General features: G+C 54.0%; 1 protein-coding gene across 1 annotated transcript in view; it reads left to right on the top strand.

Annotated features, from left to right (window-relative positions):
* Nucleotides 1-232: 232 nt before the first annotated feature.
* The window catches only part of LOC104167180 (tumor necrosis factor receptor superfamily member 25-like), a gene marked incomplete at its 5' end in the record, with an annotated part of 3,221 nt that continues 2,698 nt past the window's right edge, over nucleotides 233-755 (top strand). The window contains 2 exons of the mRNA XM_009707363.1: nucleotides 233-365; nucleotides 654-749. Coding sequence (XP_009705665.1) covers nucleotides 233-365; nucleotides 654-749 — 229 coding nt within the window. The remainder of the gene's footprint in view (nucleotides 366-653; nucleotides 750-755) is intronic.

Genomic DNA, 755 nt, shown 5'->3' with positions numbered 1-755 from the left:
CCTCTGCAAACCTCCTCCTTATGCTTTGCCAAGGAAATAACCACCCCGTACGGGGGAAATGCCCTTCACCTGCATCAGGGGGAGGTTTGGCTGCTGGGTCCAGCGGCTCTGAGCCATCCCAGAGCTCCTGAGCGCACTGGGCAGAGCAGCTCTTGCCCTTCTCTTTCTTCCCTTGCCCCGTGGACTTGGGGTGGTTTGTAACCCAGGTTTTTCTGTATTTTGTTTTTAACAGGTGGCTGCTTTGGAGACTGCTGCAGCAACACTGGATAGGAGGGACAAGTTGGATCCCTTGGACCCAAGCAGGGGAGGAGAAGAGTTTTACCAAGTCCAGAACAGCAATCGCTATTGCAGGAAGTGTCCCGCGGGTAAGATGGTCTCAGACATCCATCACGCCGTGGGCAACCTCGCCGTCTTTCCGCCTGCAGAGCCGGCGTGCCCCTGCTCCTTGCGAGGAGGCAGCGGGTGCTCCAGCTCTCCCCTGCTCCACCGTCATGAGATCTAAGGACTCATGATGGGAACATTTTCCTTTTGTTGGTTCCTAATTCGCCTCTTAACTTCACTGGCGGTGGAATCAACTCCCTCTGTGCAGAGGCATCGCTGCCCTGTGCTGTGCGTTCACAGATACGCCTTTTCTTTCTCCTCTACCCTTGCAGGGAACTACGTTGCAGAGCACTGTAAAGGGCAAAACAGCTCCAGCAAATGTTTACCGTGTAACAAAGATGAATACATCGAATACCCGAATGACTTTCGCAAGT

This window comes from Cariama cristata, unplaced genomic scaffold, assembly GCF_000690535.1.
Source record: "Cariama cristata isolate BGI_N322 unplaced genomic scaffold, ASM69053v1 scaffold25450, whole genome shotgun sequence".
Lineage (NCBI taxonomy): Eukaryota > Metazoa > Chordata > Aves > Cariamiformes > Cariamidae > Cariama > Cariama cristata.
Note: the sequence above shows the minus strand (reverse complement) of the source record. Positions and strands in the feature narration are given on the sequence as shown.